The sequence below is a fragment of the Perna viridis genome, chromosome 7 (genome assembly GCF_037379345.1).
Source record: "Perna viridis isolate PV_CMFRI_1.1 ecotype Kerala chromosome 7, ASM3737934v1, whole genome shotgun sequence".
In the NCBI taxonomy this organism is placed as follows: Eukaryota; Metazoa; Mollusca; class Bivalvia; order Mytilida; family Mytilidae; genus Perna; species Perna viridis.
The window spans coordinates 25,257,597-25,278,795 of record NC_142451.1 but is presented as its reverse complement, the minus strand read 5'-3'; the positions used below and the strand labels follow the sequence as shown (position 1 = coordinate 25,278,795).

Genomic DNA, 21,199 nt, shown 5'->3' with positions numbered 1-21,199 from the left:
AGTCGGTCATTACAAAATCACAGCCATTCATTTCAAAACAGGACATCAATACGGGACCATTATGAACTAAATCCAAATGGTGTACATTTCTTAAAATAAGTGACAACTTTAATGAAGAGTGACTTAATAATTCAATTAATTAGATTAGGATATTTAAAGTTGCTGAAAGATGGTACTGGGACTATAAGTATATTGATTTATTAGATATGTTAAATCTTGAGCTTTAAATTTACAATTTGGAGGGGGGATTATTGGAAAAGGCAACAAAAATGACATCTTGAAGTGGGAGCATATACTTTTCTATACAGAAATGCTTAAGAAAAAAGGCGTCTTTTGTGCTTTAGTGATTTTCAAAGACGAAATGTACAGTCAAATCTCATTGTTTTGCACAAATCCAGATGTTGAAATTAATCTTTAAAGTACATTTCTTTTCTCTTTTTACTCACCTACCTTGTGTGCTCTGTCAAAAATAGTTCCCACAACATATGAAAATAGCTTGATTCCAGATCAAAATGCACTTAAAACACAGTTTTTACGTAAAAAATGTCCAAAGTATTTGTTTGTTTTTTTTTTTTTTTAATTCCTGGGTCACATACTAGTGCGGTTTCTCCAATATGAATTATTAGGTATGTTTAATCTTGTATTTGTCAATAAATATACAATTATTTAGGGGAATTATTGGAAAAGACAACAAAACCTTCATGATTTATTTTTATAAATATTTGATTCATTGAGATATGAACTTATTTTTAATTACAACATGTAATTTGAAATCATATGTATTGATAATAGATTCTGAAATAAAGTTGGTTTATGAAAGTATCAATGCATGGCCTATTCCTTATTGGCCCTTTTAACATGCCCTTGGTATTAATAATGGTCTCGGATGGCTGTAATGGCCTCCGTGTTGCTTCGGTCCATTAGAGTCATCCTTGGCCATTATTAATACCTCAGTCATGTTACAGGGCCAATATGGAAAAGGCCATACGTTAATACTATATTAATACATTTACTTCAAATAAGAACCAAAAACTTGTTTGAGAGACAAGTTTCCCCAATTTACAAGAACTTGATTTGAGAGAGTTTTTTTTTCTGTTAATTTACATAACTTTTCTTGGAATGTAGCTTTATGGTTACAGATAATTACCCCAAAAAAATAATATTATGTTATAAGGTATTAAGAATTTCATTTGAAGTTTGGAAAAGAAGGTAGTATATAGAGACCAGGGCATCAGTGATATCCAATATACAATATGTAAGGGTCTGAAGCAGAAATGGCTTAAATCGATTTGTTGGCAATAACATTTGTATATCAGAAGTGATTGTTTGAACTTTTAATACAGGCTCAGGACTTGTAGGGAGTATCATATTCCTATTATGTGAGGTCTCACATATGAGGAATTCGTCATGCATTTTCATCAATGTCAAGTTTTGAATACAAATAGCTCTTTCCCTGGTAGACGAGGCTTAATATTATATTACACATATTGCATGTACATGTAATACTTTTTTCTAACTTCAGGGTGCCCCTGGTGGAGATGGACCTCCAGGTAATGAAGGTAAACAAGGAGCTAAGGGAGAGCAGGGTACACCAGGAGAACCAGGATACAGAGGAGTTGACGGAATCACGGTTAGATATTGTAAAATGATATGTATTGCATACTGTTAAAGCTATTACTCTCAAGATTTTTAATGTTAAATGTTTTTGGGCTTTTTATTTTGGTAGCTTACTAGTCATTGGTCTGTTTTAAAATAATTCTCACAAAGACTCAATTGTATGTGTTAAGGGGTGATTTATTAAAAAATATTTCTTTTTACTGTACCAACGATATGAATGTTCAAACAAACAAGCAAGGAGAGCAAGTTAGCTTGTTCCTTGAGCTTCTCATTTTGATATCAGTGTATATACCATGAACACATATTTTTCTGTTCGTCAATAATTAAGATATGTAAATATCAGATTCACAGAAATATTTTATTGCTGTTCTATACCATTTTTGTTTTCAGTCAACTTTCTCTTTCTTTAGTACAATGTACCTGTATTGATGCAGTTTAGAATTAGTAGTTTATTTTGATTCTTTGCAGTTTCATACAAGAAATTAAGGAGGTAGACCTAGGGTAAGGGACATTCATCTTGAAATTGGTGATATGTTTGTATTATATTCAATTTCACCAAAGCCTATCAAGCTTTCATTTGAAACAGAATGAAATCAGTTCACGTTACTTTGATGCTTACGTGAGATTGATGTAAAATGCTGAATACAAACTTTCCAGTGATTTGTAAGAGTTGTGTCCCTTACCCTAAGTTTACCCTCTTAACTTGCATTTTTTAATATACTTGAAGATAAGTATTTCCACTATAATCTATAAACCTGTTTCTCACTTCAAAATTGGTTTAGAAGGTGTTCAGTTTAGAAAGGTTTCAAAGTACATTCTAACCGATATAGAGGGACTTTGAATAGTGTCTGGTTTAGACAGTTTTTCAGATAATTCACTGTTTGGTTTAGACAGGTGTTTAGTTTACAAAGGTTTCAAAGTACATTCTAACAGATATAGAGAGACTTTGAATAGTGTCTGGTTTAGACAGTTTTTCAGATAATTCACTGTTGGGTTTAGACAGTTTTTTCAGATAATTCACTGTTTGGTTTAGACAGGTGTTCAGATAATTTACTGTTTGGTTTAGACAGGTTTTTTAAAATCAGAATTCATACCTTTTTTCTTGAAATTAATTGAACAATCTAATTCTGATCTATCCAGTTACAAAGGTAGAATGTTATTACTTTTTCAACTGCATATATTTAACTAGGGACCACAAGGACCTCCAGGAAACAAGGGAGATAGTGGTCGTCAAGGAAACCAAGGACCTGCTGGAGAACGGGGAGAAGTTGGTCCTATTGGTCCTAAAGGACATGCTGTAAGATATTGACATGTTTGGTCTGTGGTTTGTTAAAATGGTTTTTACAGAGACAAATCTGAACTGTTTCTTAACCTTGAAGATTCTATTATTGGAATCATTACATAAACATATTTTTCCCTAAAAACTACATTGTACATATACTTTCAGGTCAATTTCAATCCTGAAAGTAGTTCCAAATTCTCTGAAATACAGTAAATTTTTTCCGCTTGCACAGTTACTTCCTGAAAATAGATCAACATCAGTCACATGGAATTAAGTACCATATATAGCAGTTGTTTTTTGGTTTTTTTTGGCTTTTAAGCAGTTTTCCACTATTTCAAATTCTGATTTTGAAATTACGATTCTTTTTTTTCAATGTACATTTACTTTTGATTTTACCAATTACGACATTATTTGTTGACCTTCTAAAATCATCCCACTTTCTTTGTTGACCTCCTAAAATCATCCTTGATATAGTTTTAACCTAAGAGTATACAATGAAAGTAGTGTTAAACAATCACTTTTAATTATGTCACAAAACAATTAATGACTTTGATATAAGTCCTTATCATGATTCATATGAAGATATGGTATTTGTGATTTCAGGGTATGCCAGGACAGAATGGTCTGCCAGGACCACCGGGTGAAGAAGGTCAAAAGGTCAGTCAGTAATTTGTACAGAAGATATTAAAAAAAGAATAAGCTTACCTTATTGTTTTTTAGACAATATTTTGTGTAAAAGGTAATGGATGTTTATTTTAGTCGTTTTTAATAGAGATAAGTATGTATTTATATTTTTATTCGAATTTTTGTCATTTAGGCAAAATTAGAATAATATTTTCTTATCAATAAAATAAAAAAAAAATCATTGTTTTGTGGCTATGAAAATATGAAAACACCCTTGTCAAATAAAAAAGTAAAGAAATGCTATCAACCCTTATTGTTTTTTCTTTTGGGAAATAGTCAGAGAATCTAGAAATTAACATTGACCATTAAGGTGCATGGAGGTTTGATGCTTTACTTTGGCACCCAAAAATATCGTACATTTTAGGCACATTTTCATTTAGAATGATACTTACATTGTAATTCCCAATTAATATATAAAATCTTTATGTTCTGATTTCAGGGAGAATCTGGAAGAGATGGAGCCGAGGGACCCAAAGGTCCAGCAGGACCTCCTGTATGTATTAAATCATTTCTCAGATCATAAGTGCAAGTAAGGTCTAAATCTTAGGCCTGTAACCAGACATTTTTTAAAGAGGCCTTTGGAGGGGAATTTTTTTTGTTAATGACAAGTTTTAAGCTTGTTTTAACAGTTTTTGTCACCCTTTTACTTTCTGTGACGGGGAGGTGGAGGATACCTGGAACCCCCGAACCCTTCTGGCTACAGACCCGGATCTGTTTAAGGTTTTTTAACTATTTCAGTGTTGCATTTGGCTTAACACAGAGTTAAATTTAAAAAGAAGAAATTTAATTACTAGATTGAGAGTACTTGATATATATGGTTAAAAACATAGCTGCAAACATTTTTTTATTGTTTATAACATTTTATATTTTAGGGACCCATTGGTGCCCCAGGAGATCCAGGATTGCCAGGCAGAAATGGTAAACAGGTAAGTTTCAAAGAATTAGGCCCTGTTGTCTGTTGAATTCAATATTTGATAATGGTGAGACACTGGAGTATCATTCATTTAGTTCGATATATTTTTTTTTTTAATTTTAAAAGAATACTTAAAAAAACCTTATATAAAAAAATTACCTTTATTCTTATGTACTTGTGTTGACAGGGAGAGATGGGTTCCCCAGGTATACCTGGTGCCATTGGTGAGATTGGAATTAAAGGAAGCCAGGGCCTGAAGGGAAATCCAGGACCTCAGGGACAACCAGGAATTAATGTAAGTTATTCTATTTAAATATCAAAATACCAGTCATATATATTTTGTGCATTTTGTTATGCTGTACATGTTTTAAGCAATAAACTCTTATCGGCAACATTAAAACTAAAATGTACATAGGGAAAAAATTGTAATAAGTGAATAGAATATTGTACATTTTACTTACTATTTTTATTTTAGTATTTCTTAGAGCTTACTTTATTATATCACATGACCTTATCAATGTGGGCCTTCATACGCTGTTTACAGGATTGAAATGTTTACCTGTCCATCATATGTAATAAGTCTGTTAAATCTTTTCTGATTTTTTTTCTGTTTATTGTTCAAAAGTGAAGGACTGGGTTTTTGTTAAATGTTCTGTTTTTATTTTGTTTTTGTTTTTGTTTCTGTTTTTTTTTTTTTTTTTGTTGTTGTTGAGTTTTTCCCCTGACACCAAAGTTAAGTAGTTAATAGGTATTAATTTTATTTATTTATAGGGCCCACCAGGACCACAGGGAACATCAGGACCCAGAGGAAATCCAGGACCTGTTGTATGTAGTCAGCTATAATTACTTGAGATCAACAATATTCAAAGCATAACAAGATAATTTTTCTTTCATATATTTTAGATAGTTTTGTGTGGTTTATTTTCAATTTAATAATATAGTCAATTGGCTTGGAGGGTCCACTGTGCAACTCATCAACTTCATCATGATTTTCAGATACCTTTATACCTCCCATTACCAAATCGTAGAATATTCTCTTTTTCAGTATAAGCCTTTATTTGTACCCTCTGAGTCAAAAAGCCAAGATTTTTGTGACTATTGTTCAAGCCTCTAAGTCTTCCTAGAATCTAGAATAGCATGTGTGATGAAACTGAATACATATATGTGTCATCATGTAGCCCAATGTCTCAGCTTTACAATGTTATCGAGAAAGTTACGGTAACACTTAGGTTTTGGAGTAGAATGAAAAGAAAAATGTACCCCAACCCCACCAAAAAAATGCTGAAATTGACATTTTTTTCAACGTCAAAACCCCTAGAGTGTTAAAGCTTCAGTAAAGAATGGATTATTTTGGTACTTTTTTGTTTAATATTATCACAGTTAATACTTGTGGGGTTCTTTTTATGACTTGTGGTGCTTTTTGTAGCCAGAATTTATAAGTAAAAAAAGTACAAAAATTCAGATTTTTTATTTTCCTATTAAAAAAAATGCATAAATTTATATTTTTACAACTCAACAAAAATGTCTTGTATTTGGTATAATCCAATAGATACTTTGAAAGAAAATTTCCAGCTTCTAGTGAAGTGGAAGGAAAATGGAAAGAAAATGAGATTCTGAAAAATCCCCTTTTTCATTAAAATAAAAAAAAAAATTAAAAAAAAACTCATTATACTCAAATTGGAACTGAAAAATATACACCTGAAATGATCAGATACATTGGCTACATTGATAAATAAAACAATAGTATCCATCTTGAAAACATTTTGGCTTATGTTTAGGTATTTTTTGATAGGTAGGGATGGCAATTTGTCACCTAACTTGACTTGGAAAAGTTCAAATATTTATTAATTGGGCTCATTTGAAAGCTAAGACACTATACAAATGTACAGTATCATTCAAAAGCTTGTTTAAACTTAAGTATTTTGGAAGAAATGACAATAAAGGGTGAAATAGAAGAAATGGTAAAAATTCCCCTTTTTTATGATTTTAAAGTAATTGTAAACCCAAAAAGGAAATCTAAGCTCCTGAATTGATTAGATATGTTAGATACATCATTATATTAATTATGAATGTCTAAAATATGAGTATTACATTTTTGGTGTGCTTTGAATGAGAATTCTGTTTGATACTGAGACCTGTTTTCTAGGGGTAGAGGTTATGTTTTTAACATTTTTGAAAATTCTTTCTTGAAAATAAGTTTTTCATGATTAATTTATGTATAAAATAAGATTATCTATCCAATGATACTAAGTTTGAGACTTTTAAGTTGAGTAACTACTTGTGGAGTCAAAATTATGTGACTTTTATGGAAAAATCAAAAATCCATTTTTTTTGCATTTTGTGATAAATTCTGACTACGAAAGTCACCACAAGTCATCAAAAGAACCCCAGAAGTATTAAATGGGATAATACTAAACAGGAAATACCAAAATAAGCCATTTTTACCGAAGCATAAATACACTAGGGGTTTTGACTTTGAAAAATATGTCAATTTAAGTGATTTTTCTAAATGGTATGGGTACATTTTTTTTTATATTACTCCCAAACCATAAGTGTTACCGCAACTTTCTTTATACAGTTGTAAAGCTGAAATATTGGGCTACATGTTGATACCTATATATGTCAATATACTTCATTTTTTGAAAGGAAAAGTGGGAAGAATGAAAAAAAGGGTAAAAATGGATTTTTGCTTCAACAAGGTATAAAAAGTGGCCAAAAATATAAAAATGCTTCAATTTATTTTTTGGTGACAAAAAGATTTGTTAATGGAAGGTTTAAGTGTATTTGAAAGTAGGGGCATTTATCTCGGCCCATGTATTAATAGTACAGAAACATTTGGCCTACAGCCATAATTTTTAGGGAAGGCTATTTTTCATATACAGGTAGGAATAGTGAACTATTGCACACACGCTGTTTAAAAGTAAACAGAAATTAACATGTGCATTTCATATAACCCCTGTTCATACAAGATATACATTGTAAAGAATGTACTATAGAATTCAAAATCAAGGGAGAGCACTCTATAAATGTCACTGAAATACTATAGAAACTATTGAATTTTAAATATGGACTATCTCCTAGGAGCAGATGGATTGGAATGAATAATAATGCATTTAATTACATACACCCACAAAACAACTTAATAACAAAGTGTAGCCTTTTTTTTAGGTGTATCGCATATTACAAAATTTGCATGAATCTTACAAAGACTGCTACATAAAAGTCCTTTTACACAACATGTAATGGTGCACTCCTATTTTTGAATTCTAAATTATGGTACCTATTTTTTGAATTTGATATTCTGTAGAAAGTTTGTATTGTAATGTATGATCATTGATTTTTTTACCAGGGAGAAGCTGGAGCTGTTGGCTCTCCAGGTCAGCCTGGAGAACAGGGACTCATTGTAAGTAATTTTTTTTTCATTTTAAACAAGTGTAGAATGCAATGTTCCCAGATTTTAATAAAAACTAGAGTTTCTAAACTGGAACTTTTAATTTGTTTTCATATTTAAATTGCTTTGAAAAGAGTAAAAGTATAGTTTTTCATTTATCTAGGATTCAGAAATATGAAGCAAAATGTATAACAGGATCTGAAAGTTTAGATAACAAATTTCAAAATGACATTTTAGACATCTTATGTGGCTTGGTTGCTGCCCTTCATTGTGATGCAACAAACTTCTAAATTTGACTCTGACTGGTTTGAAAAACATTTACCAGTCCAATATTGTTGAATATCTGTTTTTAAATGTTACTTTACAGAACAGTAATTATATCTTTATTCTGTTTATAGGGACCTTTAGGACCAGCTGGTGCCAAGGGAGAACGAGGAGAGAAGGGTATTAAGGTATGAAAGTACAAAATTTGAAGTTCAAATATGAAACCTAGGTCAAAGGCAAAGTTTAAATGATAATATTTTTAAGAAATTTCTGGTTAGAATCATATTATTGTAAATTAGCCTGAGCATTTATCATTATGATTTAAACAATATTCAAATTTTTGCAATACATGTGTGTTCAGAAAAAACAATTTTCTTGTAAAAAAAATGTATAATTTTGATCATTGGGATTACAATCCAGTAACATTTTTTACATATGGTAGTTTACTATAGCAGATTATTACATGGACATGATGACAGGGTACGATACATATATTCTATTATTTCAGGAAGTGGTGGTACGATAGAAGTTTTTGGTTTTGCATGATATTTTATTATATTATTACAGGGAAATACTGGCAGGGTAGGTGTTAGTGGTGTTGTTGGTGAGCCCGGACCTAAAGGACCACCAGGACCAAGTGGTTCACCTGGAGAGAAGGGAGATCGTGGACTAATCGTAAGTACTCCAATTTCTTTCTATGAGTTTTGTTTTCAGATATTCTACGGTATGTTTATCTTTGAATAATCTATTCTTTTAAGTATCATTCTGCATAAGAATCAGGCAATGGGTGGGACATAATTTTTCCCAATTAAGTCATTTTGCCTAAAATATATTGAGTACATCTTGAAAACAACCGAAATGGCATTTAAGGAGGTAGACTTTGGGTAAGGGACACAACTGTTACAAATCATTGTAATGTTTGTATTCACAACTTTACATCAATCTTATGTAAGCACCAAAGTAACTTGGACTGATTTCATTCTGTTTCAAAGGAAAGCTTGAAAGTCTTTGGTGAAATTGAATATGATACAAACATATCACTGATTGAAAGAGTTATTTCCCTTACCCTAGGTCTACCTCCTTAAATTTGTCCTAAAGCATCTCTGACATCTTTGACAGATCAATATCTTAAATATCTTGCAAACTTTACAAACACTTTGATGGTTATATTTTGGACATTATGAGGAATAAACATTTGGATACCTCTGCTGGTGGATTTTGGCATCATCAACCCAGTAATACAATTTTTTAAATTAATGGTTTTAACAAGAGGAATGAAAGAAAAACTGGCTCAGACGTCGCCCGGTATAAAAAGGTCTGAACCTGACAGCAGATCGGACACTCTGTTGTCTTGTAAGTATGTGGTGTCCCTAGATGGGAATCTTAGCACACTCACATCTGGTATGGAAAGTGCCCCGACCAATTCAACTAAAAGTACCCAATCACACGTTCAGTCTGCAGACCATCTATTCTAGTACAAAAATTCTGACTATTTTAAAATTATCAAACCATGTTCCATTACTTTAAACGATATATTTGACTACAACGATGACGACCACATTGTACCATATCAAAATGTGGTATTAAAAATTGCAAAACATGCAACATTCTTATAACCGACCCTTACTTCTCCAGTTCCCTTACAAACAAAACCTTCCATACAAGAAGTCATGATGACTTAAGGTGCAAATCAACAAATTTAATATATGGATTAGAATGCAACTTATGTGGTTTAATATATGTCAGAGAAACACAGGAACAATTAAATAAAAGAATGTGCGGTCATTGTTCGGGAATTAACACCACCAAATTCCCGACAATTTATCAACACTTTAATCAACAAGATCATTCAATCCTCTCCATGAAAGTTCGTATTTTAGAAAAAATTTACCATCCTACAAACAGTCCCGTTCTAAGTAAAAACTATCATAGGGAAAGAGAGGAGTACTGGATACGCAGACTAGGTACTGCAATACCTTACAGATGCAATGACAACATCAAAAGTAAAGGAAACCTTTCAAGCCAATATAACAATAACATAAATGTGATGAATTTATTTGACAAAAATCCAAGACGGGAAAGGAGTCATGGCCATCGCCACTATACGTCACCTAAGTTACATGATGTCTCCATAGATGGTCTCCTTCCTTTCATACAAAAACCTCTTGGACTTCATTACATTAGAACCAAACTTTATTCTATACCTCTCACTTTTGGATATTGGTTTCCACAGACTCTTTAAACCAGTTTGTGTGAAAAGTCAGATGAAGAAAAACGATCATTTCTTCCACTACCGTTTGTCAACAAAGGTATAGATGCAATTAATTTGGCTAACATACTCCATCACAAAAACGTTACCAACAAAATTCCCACATATTTCAAAGACAAATCCATTCCAATTATTTCATATTCCTATACTTCACCCATCGCATCCAAAATTTTCAATTATAAAAGGCTATTGCAGAACTTCGAGATTGAGGACTTCAAGGCTAAACCACCTGATTGTTCTTGCAAAACCTCTCCATTCAAATATGGTCCTTCTGGTCACGTCGTTACGGGAGATTTAATAATTATCGAAAAAGAATCTCTGTGTAATATCCTTTCTAAAGGTGCCAAGTACCGTGAACCACACTCCACAAATTGGAATTATAACTTTAAAGTTCTTATGGATGCCGTCTAGGACTATGCAAGAAAATTGATAAAACGAGAACAAGAAGACATTGATTCTCTGTCAGAGTGGTTGAAGGCCGTGAGGTCTTTAATTTTGAAACGAATGAAAGTTTTAAGTAGGTCAATGAGTGCCAAGGCTATATCAGTTTTCAAGACCCCGATGTAGCAAAAACATTGTCTACTATACATGACAAATATGTTGTTGTACCAGCAGACAAAGCCCAAAACAACATTGTTTTTGTCTGCAAAACGTTTTATATCCAATGTTTATTATCAGAGGTTGACGTAGAAAATAATAGCAGTAATAAGACCTACGCTGCTACCACTCTCTCCAAAGAAGAGATTGTGGAAAACCATAAATCTGTGCTTTCCTCTTTTGGTCTCTCTACCAAGGACGAGGATTGTGATTTACCATCTATGTACTGGATTCCTAAACTTCACAAGAATCCATACAAACAACGTTTCATAGCTAGATCTGCAAAATGTACCACCAAACCTCTTTCAAAACTTTTAACTTCTATACTCACAACTGTCAAAGAGGGTCTACAGTCCTACCACAACACTTTTTACTCCCGTAGTGGTATTAATTCAATGTGGATCCTGAAAAATTCGAAAGATCTTTTGGAGACAATCAGTTCAAGACTATTATCTGAATATAATAGCATTAAATAATTCCAAATCATCTTCCAAATATAGGAAGATGTTTACAAAATGCTGGAATTTTTAATTGACAACATATTTGTCCAGTGTGGTGGACGTGTTTTTCAACAAACGGTCGGCATTCCAATGGGAACAAATTGTGCTCCTTTACTTGCTGACTTATTCCTTCACTCGTATGAGGCTGACTTTATAGCTGATCTGATCAGAAAGAAAGAATATCATTTGGCTAGATCCTTCAATCTCAGTTTCCGCTACATAGATGACGTATTATCTTTAAACAATCCTAATTTCGGGGATTTGATACATCGCATCTACCCAAAAGAACTTGAGATAAAGGATACTACAGACACTGTGAAGTCAGCCTCATATCTTGACCTACACTTAAAAATTGATGGTAAAGGAAAACTATTGACCAAACTTTACAACAAACGTGATGACTTTTCATTCAGAATTGTCAGCTTTCCTTTCATCTGTGGCAACATCCCTTCGGCTCCTGCATATGGAGTGTTCATATCACAACTCATACGTTATGCCAGAGCTTGCCGAAACTATGCAGACTTTTTGTATCACGCTAGAACTCTAACAAATAGGCTTCTGGAATAGGGTTATGTTGCTACAAGATTGAAGTCATCACTACAGAAGTTTTATGGTCGTTATCATGAACTCGTGGATCGTTATGGTGCATCCATCAGCACCATGAAAACTGATTTATTCAACAGGTCATAGTTTTCCTTCCCTCGTTTGTCCGGACTTGACTTTTTATGAGCAACTTGGCGGGTGTTTCTAGAAAAACAGAGGACGCTTACCCTACCGGTGCACCTGGTCCATGCTCCCAGTTTTTAGTGGAGTCCGAGTTGCTCATTTACTTTTGTTACTTTGTATGTATGATTTTAGTTACTTTATGTTCTTTGTTGTGTATGTCTGTTTCTCATGTCTGGTCTTTGTCCCTGGATTACATTCTTTTGATTACCGCTATAACCTTGGTTCCCTTGATTACTCTTTGGTTCATGCAATTAAAGTTCAGCATTTTTTTTTTTGTTTCTTCCATATGCCACACCTCACACACAGTGTGCCTGGTTCTCGGACAGAGAAATACTTAAAATGTCATTTGTAAAACTCATGTTTAAACACCATGTAAGAAGATTGCAATTTTATATTACTGTAACCAGTAAATTTTTGTGCAGTCTTTTTTTTTTTTAGCAGAATCAGCAATTAATCTTTTTTCACAGTTTTGAATTCATGATCATTCCTCAAATTGAATTACAATGCTCTACAAAGAAAAATATTCAATACTGTTTAAGTTTTGTGTTATAGATCTTACTGCAAAAAAAGTGAAAATTTACCGTTTATCATATTCTAATGTCTTCAAACCATTTATTTATATTCTATACTGTAAGTAATAGCAAACACTCTCTTTTAGTACAAGGTATCATTGGCTTTTCAGTTTACATTTATTCAACAACCTTGTTCCACAGAAATTGTGTATTAGACAATAACTTCCTGCCTTCTAGTACCAGTGAAGAGGACTATGTTTATTTTATTTAAATATTCCATTCCTATATTTACAGGGTCCAGCTGGACCACCAGGTGTGATTGGTGTCGAGGGATCGGCTGGTCCACCTGTAAGTATAGAGAAAAGTTCTTAGGGTCAAAGGGAAGAAATTAATATGTGGCTTGAAATATTAGTGCCATTACCATAGTGCTAAAGTAAAGTAATTATATTAAATTACTTATAGATAAAGATTCATTCATATTACAGATCAAGTATGAAAAAAATGTTTCCAGTAAATGAAATTATTTAAAATGCCAGCAATGTGTAAAATATGGATTAGATGTCAAATTTGGTGTACCTGATGCTGAAAAAAAAATAGAAATTACAATTTTCAGATGACAAAAAGAGGACAACTCGGCACATTTTGATTTCTGCACAATGCAAGAGGACATAAATCTTTTACAGACATTTAAGCTAGTGTTTCTCATATTTCTATAGATTTTTATACCCCACTCAACTATTGTCAAGAGGGTAACTTTTTTGGAAAATAGGGACTAAATTCTTTCAAAGAGGGCAAATGTGAGCTTGTGGGGTATTGCGAATGTGCTCACTGACAGTCTCGTTGACAGAAAGTAAAATATTTTGGGAGGAAAAAAATGTAAAAAAGGTACACCAATGAAAATATTTAGAAAAATGTTCCAGTTGCTATGGCAACTCTTTGTAGTGTGACAAACATGTTTGATCCTGCAACCAGCAACCAAGCTTTCTACTATACAAATCAAGGGTGTCGAATAATGCAAAGCTTTATTCTTCCACTGTATAACTTCATCTCCTGGTTACCTTTTTTAGATTAGCTTGGGGAAGCCACGCAATCTGACTGTTCCTAAAGCTTGTCAAATAAATTTGATATTTTCTGGCAATATACATGTATTGTATATGTATTACAAACATAAAATCAGAGAAAGTTTTGTACTGACTGTATATTAATGTAACAAAATACATTTGTATCTTACACTGTTTTATTTTAGGGTCAACAAGGACTTATGGGACCTAAAGGAGAACCAGTAAGTTATATATTTAAACTTGAGTCATTAATTGAAAATCTATTTCTTTATATATCATGTAGTATAATGATTGAGCTTGTTTTCTGAATTGTCAATTGATTTGCTTTTTTTTTTTCAAGAAGTAGAAAAAGCCTCAAATCCATATCACCATATTGTTGGATTGTTTTTTTTTTCTTTTGTTTTTTGTCGTTTTTTTAGATTTTTAATGCATATATTTTTTTTTTCAATAGGTCATTTGTTTTGGATTTTGTGCATGTTTAACACCTTTGTTTACTTCTTTCAGGGACTTACTGGTCCAAAGGGAGAAATTGGTCCACCAGTAAGTATTTTTAGAAACCATAGTAAAATTTGTTTTTATAGCAATGATAAATATACATGGGTTTCAAAAATAGATTTTACTTTTTTTGGCAGAAACAATTTTATTACCAAGCAGGCTGTGGGATTTTTCCAAAATAAAGTTTACTTCCAAATTTTGCTGAAAAATATTTCTTTTAGATTTGTGTCATGAAAGTATTTTAAGTGAATATTGCACAAAAAAACTTATGAACATTAAAACATTCTCTGCTTTACTGGGTATGTGATAAAGATCTGTTTCTTTTTTCTGAAAACTATAAAATAATTCTATCAAGCATGCAAATTTAAGCTTCCCCCAAACCTATAATGAAATGGTTGCTACGTGGCTTAGCTACCACATTAAGAGCTAAAAATATTTTATTGTAAAATTTGCATAAAGATAAAAATATTTACTTCATGCGTTTTTTTCAAAATACCCTTGTCATAAATTGTTATTCCATCTGTATTTGACAAAAAAGCCAAACTCTATTGGCCAGTGTTACTGACTACATCATGCTTGTAGGGTCCAGCAGGTCCTATGGGACCACCAGGAGAGGCCCAAGCCTTCCCAGCAGAACTTCTTGGACCATATCTGGCTGCTGGTGACAAAGCCGGAGTTTCTGGAGGACAAGGAGGTGCTGGTCGTAGGAGGAGATCAATCCCAGACTTCCAGAATGAAATGGCACAAGTTGTCCAGACCATTGGAGAAAAGAAGATTGAGCTTGGAGAAGGTGTTACTATGGTTGTTCGTAGACTCTTCAACCAGATTGACTCACTAAGGTCAGAGGTTAAGAAGATTCGCTACCCAACTGGAGAAAAAGACAGTCCCGCTCCTTCATGCAGAGATATCAAAATGCTTTATGATACTGCTGAGGATGGTAATTATCATTTAAAAACAATGTTTGGTTATTTTAAGTACATGTATTGATATAATAACTTGTATATAAATGCTTAATAGGTAGTAAATAAAAAATGTCATTGGGACAACAATGGTCACCACAATAAAAGCCAAAATTGAAACTACAAGAGGGCACAAAGTAGCCTTTAATATTTAATACTACCGTAATCAGCAAGCTATTGATAGCATTTAGTTTGTACCAATCCACCATCAACACATGTAAGTACTAGAAGAATTGATGTATTTTCAGGTTGGTACTGGATTGATCCTAACCTTGGTTCTCCTAGTGATGCCATTAAAGTGGAGTGTAACATGAAGGAAGGAGGCAGAACATGTGTCTATCCTCTGAAGAAAAACAGTGGTGTAAGTTTACTCTCTTAGCAAATGTGTCAATTTACTGAAGAATTCCAGATGTGTAAGTTAACTATCTTGTAGCACATGTGTCTATCCCCTGAAAAAAACAGAGGTGTAAGTTAACTCTCTTAGTAAATGTGTCAATTCACTGAAGAATTCCAGAGGTTTAAGTTAACTATCTTGTAGCACATGTGTCTTTCCGCTGAAAAAAACAGAGGTGTATGTTAATTCTCTTAGCAAGTGTGTCAATTCACTGAAGAATACCAGAGATGCAAGTTTACCATCTTGTAGGACATGTATCGATTCACTGAAGAGAACCAGATGTGTAAGTTAACTCTCTTAGCAAATGTGTCATTTCTCTGAAGAATTCCAGAGGTGTAAGTTAATTATCTTCTAGCACATCTGTCTATCCACTAAAGAAAACCAGAGGTGTAAGTTAAGTATCTCTTAGCACATGTATCTATCCACTGAAGAAAACCACAGGGGCAAGTTAACTCTAGCATATGTGTCAATTCACTGAAGAATACCAGAGATGCAAGTTCACCATCGTGTAGGACATGTTTCTATTCACTGAAGAGAACCAGAGGTTTAAGTTAACTCTTTCACTTTTGAGACAAGGGTATTCCTATTTTTAGCCATGTGAGTTTTCCTTATCCTTCCCACAGTTGAGATATAAAATACAATGTTTGTTATGTCACAAATTGATATTTTATAATGTCTTATATCAGTGTTCTAGGATTTTGCAGAAATTGACGTTTCCTCGTGGAAAAATCCATATAAAATTAACTTTCCCACACTCAATGACTGCTTTCCTAATGAAACAAATCCTTACAGCATATGAAGGTTTCAACTTGCCACAGGAAAGTGTAACTAAGTACCTAACTTTCCCTGACTCAAATTTCACTTGCCCTGGGTAACGGGAAATAGGAATCCTAGAACACTGCTTATATATACAAAGGAATAGCAGTAAACACAGCATTCTGATTAAAAGTAATCAAACACATTAATTTTAAAAGAAAGAAGAAGAATCAAACTCAGCCGGAAAATGCAAGACAAGGAAAGACTCTGTAGACACCTAAGGAAAGATTTCAATGTATTCCCATACTCACCAAATGCTTATCAGGAAACTTGGAATCTTACCCATGGGCCTATGAGATTTCTCCGTCTTGCTTTCATAGCTTTGTTAGATTCTTCATACTTTATAGACAGAAAAACACAATAGTATAATTATAGCTTACCATGGCAGATTTCAGTAAGAAGTTACTGCAGATGTGATTTTTTTTTATTTATCACAATATTTTGTTACTGTGAAAGTACTTTAATTCATAGATACTAATTTTGTGGATAAAGGAAGATATACAAGTTTGTGGATGCATGAATTTGTGGTTTTGATGTTTTCAGTATATACATCAATGGAAATCTCCTTTTTGTTGGGAACCAAACTTTGTGGTTTGGCCTACCCACAAAAACCACGAAAATTGGTATCCCATGAACAATAGTACTTAAACAGTATACTTAATGAATTTGTAGATTGAGAGTTATTGCCTTTACAAAACATATTATATAAATATTATGAACTACATTGTTTAGTTTCATTTAGAATTAATTTTGTGTTTCAGGTTGCCAGAAAATTCTGGAAAAAGGAAACGGATGACATTCCATACTTCAGTGAGTTCAAGGATGGAATTACGGTATGCTTTATATAACTTATTGTGTGACCAGAGTTGGTGTTCACTTAACTCATTGTTCGTCCAAAATTATGATACACTTAACTCATTGTTATTCCAGTGCGGAAGAGATCTCAAACTTACTCTTCTCACATTATTGTCATCGAAGAAACTAATTAAATATGCAAAGTTAAAATACCAGTATTCATATAAAAAGTATTATCTTACAGCGAGTTATATAGTTAACTTCAGGGAATAGAGTTGTCTACCCTTGATTAAATAATAATCACCTGATAAACTTCTGTATTTAACTCACTAAATGGACAATTTTCAAAGAGATGAAAACGTTCTATTAAACTTAGATTAAAATACATATCAAATGATAGAAACTTCAAATCTCCTGGTTAGTTGTCAGGTGATTGTCATTTAATTAAGGGAAGATAACTCTGTTATCTGAAGTTATTTGAATTATCTGCTGTAAAGTGTAATTATAGAGTTGTATCCCTTCGACTTACATTGAAATAATTAAACAGTTACTGTGAACTTGATGATATGCCTTGTCTTTTAGATTGAGTACCCTGATGAGATTCAGATGGCTTTCCTGCGTCTCGGAAGTCTAGAGGCATCTCAGAAGTTCACTTACTATTGTAAGAACTCCCATGCTTGGTTTGACTCCCAGAAAAATAATTATGACCATGCCATTACTTTTGAGGGTTTCAACAAGGAGAAGATTGAGACTTCAGATTTCACTGATGTCACTGATGGCTGTGCCGTAAGTTTTGTTGTTTTATAAAGACCAAATTGAGATATAAATCTGTATACCAAAATTTAAAATGAAGCTTAACCTAGTAAACAAAAAGGTTTGAATTTATTACTTTTTTTTCAAGACAATATTGTCCACACCGTTTTACCACCATTTAAGCCTATTTTATCAAAAGATGTTAAAACGAAATATTAAAGTTGTCAAATCATGTTGCCATTGTTTCAAGGAAAAAACATTCTTTGGGCTGCTGACTAAACTTGATTACTTATTGTTTGAATCTATGGGATTGTAATGTGTATCATCCAACATAAGTTGTGTTAACATGTAATTTTTATTAGATAAGCATTAAATAAAATGCAGTAGTTAATAATTTATAATTTTATCAGTATTCACTCTTGTAGATTCCAACAAATATATGTTACATGTAAGATTTGAATTGCTTTCAATAGACCCTTTCATGCTAAATTTCTGTAAAGGTTCATATGTTACTACTGCAGGGTTGGTGCAACACTTTCCCATAAATATTTGGTTGAAAACTGTATTTTTTTACGGGAAAGTGTATCATTGAACTCATAGAAATACCAACTAAGCCTGCCTGGAAATTTAGCACACAAGGGTCTTTGTTTTTAAATACATGCATATCAATATGTAAATTCAGAATTAATCTAAAAAACAAAACTAATATTTTCTGTTTATTTCAGGATGGTAAGGGTCTTGGTAAAACTATATTTGAGGTATATGCTTCTGATCCTTCCATGCTACCCATTATGGACTTTGCTCCCAAAGATTATGGCGGTGACAACCAAGAGTTTGGATTTGAAGCTGGACCCGTCTGCTTCTATTAGGACAGCTTTATCTAGTCTGCCATGCAGTTCTATGAAATTTTTATATTTTTATAAAATTGATTTCACTGGTGCTCACAAACTGCTTCACAATTCTTACACTGCTGTGCACTTTTTATTTGCTTTTTAAAAAATTTTATTTCATTATTTTTAATTTAGCTGGTAGCAATATCATATATTTTAATTGCTCAATCTTGATGAATACTCAATTTCATTTGATTTTTATATCTGTATTATGACTTTAATGATGATGTTGTGAAAAAAAGCTTTGTTTTCATCGACTGATTTTTTTGTAAGTAATAAAATTAAGTGGATTGAGTCATGTATAACTTGATTTACCTTAGATCCACAGAGGATAGCTGTTATACCAGTCAATGATTACTTGCATTTAAATAAGTCCCTGGAAATAGAAGTTTAGCTCTTAAGGGTAATTTAGTGGTTATACATATAAAATTTTCTAGAAATGTTCATATGGGTTAGATCATGCCAGTAATTTAAAACATTACTCATTTGTGTATGAAAAAAATCAGAATGTTGACCACCTTATTTTGATACTATTATTGACACATTTGGTAATTTTCAAACCATCCAAAAATTTGCTCACAATGAGATACCAGTGATTTTCAGAAGCCTTTGTTTAGAAATAGGAAAGTGCCTTAGGTTAATTTGTATTTGCACTATGTATATAGTAAAATAAATCACCCATTCTGATAGAAGTTATTGCTCAGGGACATCTCCAAAATTTGTCTTGTGTAAAATATAATTATAAGAAATACTTTATTAAAGATTCAGCTACAGAAAAATATTCTTTTTATGCAAAAAGCCTAAGCAGAAGTTTGGTAATGTTTATTTAAGAGATTATTTTCTTATGATTCACCATTTTAGGACAATGTCATTATTAGAACTACATTTGCTAAGGTGCCCTTCATTAACTTCTGTCAGAGACAGCAGGCAGGGGCCAAAGTGAAATATCCATTATATATCTATATACTCAATAACAGAAGCAGTTTCTGTGATTTTGTATTTTTTTTTTTTTTGTAAAAGTTGTATTTTCTCTTTTTGTGAATTATTGTTTACTTTTTATGTTTACAAATGTTCAAATGTTTTTGTTTGTCCAGAAAGATCAAGGCTGCAGCTAAAATCATTTTTTTTTTCTGAAATCAAATAACTAGACAGACAGTTTATCAAATTGTTACTTTCATTGAAGGATATCAAATTGTAACTCATTGAAGTTTATCCAACTTCCACTTTGATTGAAATATGTTCCCCCAGCCTTTTATGCCTTGATCTCTCTGGACAGTATACCTTTATGAGCATGTGTACTTTACATGTAATCCGTCCAATCATACTACAGCATGACAACTAGCTCAATCACTGCCACACGCCAAATAAATAAATGATCAATTTGTTCTGCTGTTCTTTAATTATTCCCCTGTATATAGAAATGGCTTCATTGTAAAATTACTGTTTCTTTTTTAATGAAAATATATGAATTTGATATAAATTCCTTTGCTTATTCTGGTCTCCTTTGGATCTCCCACAGAATGATAGGGATGTAGTGTCAAGAGATGTCCTATATATGCAGGTGCTCCGAAACATGAATGGCTCAAAATTGGTTTGTTGGAAATGATGTATTTCTGACATGACATATCAGTTAGGAAGTGATTGTTTGAACTTTCAACAGATAAACAGCATGTATTATAAGAAGTCTCACATATACCTGTTGGTCGAGACATCATCAGTATAAGACAGCATAGCAATACATTGCCACCAAAGTGAAATATTAAGTACTACTCCAGTGAAGAATCATGCAAAATGTGATTCATGGGTAAAAAGTCTACATATTTTTATTTTTGATATTTTGTTTGAATAGCATAGTAAACAGAAATTTACATTCAGTTCTTCATATAACCCATGTTCTTAGGAGATAAAAATTATATAGAATGCACTGTAGATTTCAAAATTAAGGGAGGTAACTCTGTAAATGACTCTCAAATACAGTAGAATCTATTGAAATTTCATTGTTGATTATCTTCTAAGAGCAGGCAGATTTGAATGAATAATTACACATTTCATAGTATAGACCCATAAAACAACTTAAGTACAAAAATAAAAATATGTAGCCTTTTTGGGGTGTATCACATTTTTCAGATTTTGCATGATTCTTTCAAGACTGTTACTTAATTGACTACATAAAGCTCTGTCCCCTAGGTAAAGCCGAAAATCTTATTATTTGTATGTGTAATATTCACTCAAAATATGTTACCATTGGTATCGATGTAAATGACTTCTCCTGTTTCTAAGT

General features: G+C 32.5%; 1 protein-coding gene across 1 annotated transcript in view; it reads left to right on the top strand.

Moving 5' to 3' along the window:
- LOC148611966 (uncharacterized) overlaps nucleotides 1-20,303 on the top strand; it is a 68,748-nt gene extending 48,445 nt beyond the window's left edge. The window contains exons 44-61 of the mRNA XM_088593019.1: nucleotides 1,523-1,630; nucleotides 2,807-2,914; nucleotides 3,503-3,556; nucleotides 4,023-4,076; nucleotides 4,456-4,509; nucleotides 4,684-4,791; nucleotides 5,268-5,321; nucleotides 7,846-7,899; nucleotides 8,286-8,339; nucleotides 8,719-8,826; nucleotides 13,050-13,103; nucleotides 14,002-14,037; nucleotides 14,321-14,356; nucleotides 14,894-15,248; nucleotides 15,519-15,631; nucleotides 17,242-17,313; nucleotides 17,858-18,061; nucleotides 18,754-20,303. Coding sequence (XP_088449145.1) covers nucleotides 1,523-1,630; nucleotides 2,807-2,914; nucleotides 3,503-3,556; nucleotides 4,023-4,076; nucleotides 4,456-4,509; nucleotides 4,684-4,791; nucleotides 5,268-5,321; nucleotides 7,846-7,899; nucleotides 8,286-8,339; nucleotides 8,719-8,826; nucleotides 13,050-13,103; nucleotides 14,002-14,037; nucleotides 14,321-14,356; nucleotides 14,894-15,248; nucleotides 15,519-15,631; nucleotides 17,242-17,313; nucleotides 17,858-18,061; nucleotides 18,754-18,897 — 1,770 coding nt within the window. The 3' untranslated portion in view covers nucleotides 18,898-20,303. The remainder of the gene's footprint in view (nucleotides 1-1,522; nucleotides 1,631-2,806; nucleotides 2,915-3,502; nucleotides 3,557-4,022; nucleotides 4,077-4,455; nucleotides 4,510-4,683; nucleotides 4,792-5,267; nucleotides 5,322-7,845; nucleotides 7,900-8,285; nucleotides 8,340-8,718; nucleotides 8,827-13,049; nucleotides 13,104-14,001; nucleotides 14,038-14,320; nucleotides 14,357-14,893; nucleotides 15,249-15,518; nucleotides 15,632-17,241; nucleotides 17,314-17,857; nucleotides 18,062-18,753) is intronic.
- The last annotated feature ends 896 nt before the right edge of the window (nucleotides 20,304-21,199 follow it).